At 55.8% G+C, this 2554-nt stretch overlaps 1 protein-coding gene across 1 annotated transcript in view; it reads left to right on the plus strand.

Moving 5' to 3' along the window:
* The window catches only part of FAM219B (family with sequence similarity 219 member B), a 5143-nt gene extending 3780 nt beyond the window's left edge, over window positions 1–1363 (plus strand). The window contains exons 3-5 of the mRNA XM_014960977.1: window positions 208–285; window positions 424–472; window positions 929–1363. Of these exons, the coding sequence (XP_014816463.1) occupies window positions 208–285; window positions 424–472; window positions 929–1087 (286 nt within the window). The 3' untranslated portion in view covers window positions 1088–1363. The remainder of the gene's footprint in view (window positions 1–207; window positions 286–423; window positions 473–928) is intronic.
* The last annotated feature ends 1191 nt before the right edge of the window (window positions 1364–2554 follow it).

Below are 2554 nucleotides of genomic sequence, written 5' to 3' on the forward strand. Positions count from 1 at the left end.
GGGCATTGTTTGGCGTTCAGGATTTAACCGGGGGCTGTTCTTAGCTCCTGGTGGCCCCGGACAACGCCTGGGGTGGGATTTTAGGGACATTTAGGATTGGGAATTCCTGCCCTGGCTCCTCGGTTTATTGGGATTTATCCGCTCTGGGGCTGCCTTTTCCACCTGGAAATGCCCACAGGAGCCTCAGCTCCTCTTGCTTCCTGGCAGGTCGGTGAAGTTCAAGAAGGGCTACACGGCCCTCAGCCAGACGGCGGACGAGAACCTGGTCTCCCTCGATTCTGACAGGTGGGAATTGGGCCAATATCCCAGGATTTTGGGTGCGGGTGGGCGTTGTGGGCTCAGAACTGGCTTTTTTTTTTTTTTTTTTGGGGGGTGGGTGGGGAGATTCCCAACCGGCTCTGACCGTTTTCCTTCTTCTCTTAGTGATGGGGAGCTGGGATCCAGATGTTCCTCGGGCTACTCCTCTGCTGAGGCAAGTTTTGACCCCCACGGCGTGGTCCCCTTGGGGTCCCCTCGGGGTCCAGAAGGTGGTGTCCCCCTCTGGGGTGTCCTACCTGTCACCATCCCACAGGGCTCTGCTGCCCAAACTGCTCCCCGCTTCACCAGGAATAAACTCCCCACACACACACTTTTGCAGCCCCAGGGGTGGGGAGATTTTGGGGTGCAGGGGTGGGGAGGGGGGTGTATGGGGGTGCTGCACCCCAGGAAAAGCTCTTTGCTCTTTCCTTCTCCTCCACTGTGGTGGTGCCACTTCATCCCATGCAAAGGCACCGGAGAGGGGGACACACACACACACACAATGCCCCTACCCCTTTGCAAGCCCCGGGAGCTCAATTTTAACTAAAGTGGGACTAATTTTAACCAAATGGGGACCTGCTTTTCACCAGCTCTGCCTTTTTTTTTGTTTTTTGGGTCCCTTTCCCCGCAGCAAGTGAACCAGGACCTGAGCCGGCAGCTGTTGCAGGACGGGTACCACCTCGACGAGGTCCCCGACGACGAAGATCTGGATCTCATCCCCCCAAAACCCGTCGCCTCCTCTTCTTGCCCCTGTTGTTTCGGGGAGAACCTCTCCTGTGTGATCCAGTAGCTTGAGGAAGGGAGAGTCGTGCAAGAACAGGTCAAAAGCCAGCACTTTCTTTGTCCCCTGGGATGGCTGGTGGTGTCCCCATCCCAAGCTGGGAGGGTGACAGGGTGCTGCCATGCCTACTCATGGTGAGTGGTGGCCACCAAACAACCCCAAGGGACTTTTTTCCCCGAGGCTCAGCAATGCCAGGGGGAGGTGGCATGGTGACATTGAGGTGGCCTGGCTGGGACCTGTGGTCCAGCTGGGGTGGGGAGGGAGGAGAGAAGCAACATCTGGGCACCTCCAAGGGGTGGGGGGGGGTTAAAAAAGGGAAGGGATTGGGAGGGGCAGAGTGGTTTAAATGTGGCTTTGGGGGATAATGGTGTAGGGGAGAACTTTGTAGAGTAGGGTTGATGGTTGGACTCCATGATCCCAAGGTGGCCTGGATTAATTAGGACCTGATGAAGAGGTGGTTGATGGTGGGGTGCAACTTCCATGCTGTGGGAAGCCCCCAGACCCCTCTCTTTTCTATTTATTTATGCTTTTGTGCCCCCCCCACCCCTCCTCCTCTTCCTCGGTAGGCTGAGGCCAGCTTGGAGAGCTGCTTCATTTACCTCTCTCCCACTGCTGGCTGTTAATTGCTGCTGGCCATTAATTGCTGCTGGGTTTCCTCCTCCCAAAGCTTGGGCTGAACCAAAGATCCTGGCTCCGATGGAGGAGATGTGGGGGGGGGAACCCCTCAGGGCAGGCTCTGAGCTTCCACCACCTGAATTTTGTTAGATCCACCAGCAGCTCGGGCTGGGTTCACCCCATTTTCTGCCTCCCTGGGGGGGGACACCCGTTAAATTTGGGGCTTTGGAGCTAATGGCTTCTTCCAGCTTTCCCAAATTATTTTTGGGGTTTTCCCCCCCGCCTCCCTCCCACATCTCCCTGAGGTGGATTTGGGGAGGCTGGGAAAGCCGGAGGATTTCAAAACGAATCCAGGGCTTTGATCTGCTTCGTGGCCGACGAGCAGCTGATAAAATAAAAGATTTAACTTTTTTTTATTTTTTTTTCCCCCCAAAAATTCAGGAGGTGCTCTCACGAGGGGCCACGCTGCTGCCTCTCTGTGTTTTTTTTGGGGGAGGGGAATGGTTTGGCGTTCAGGATTTAACCGGGGGCTGTTCTTAGCTCCTGGTGGCCCCGGACAACGCCTGGGGTGGGATTTTAGGGACATTTAGGATTGGGAATTCCTGCCCTGGCTCCTCGGTTTATTGGGATTTATCCGCTCTGGGGCTGCCTTTTCCACCTGGAAATGCCCACAGGAGCCTCAGCTCCTCTTGCTTCCTGGCAGGTCGGTGAAGTTCAAGAAGGGCTACACGGCCCTCAGCCAGACGGCGGACGAGAACCTGGTCTCCCTCGATTCTGACAGGTGGGAATTGGGCCAATATCCCAGGATTTTGGGTGCGGGTGGGCGTTGTGGGCTCAGAACTGGCTTTTTTTTTTTTTTTT

Source organism: Calidris pugnax, unplaced genomic scaffold (assembly GCF_001431845.1).
Source record: "Calidris pugnax isolate Ruff unplaced genomic scaffold, ASM143184v1 scaffold486, whole genome shotgun sequence".
Classification (NCBI taxonomy): Eukaryota; Metazoa; Chordata; class Aves; order Charadriiformes; family Scolopacidae; genus Calidris; species Calidris pugnax.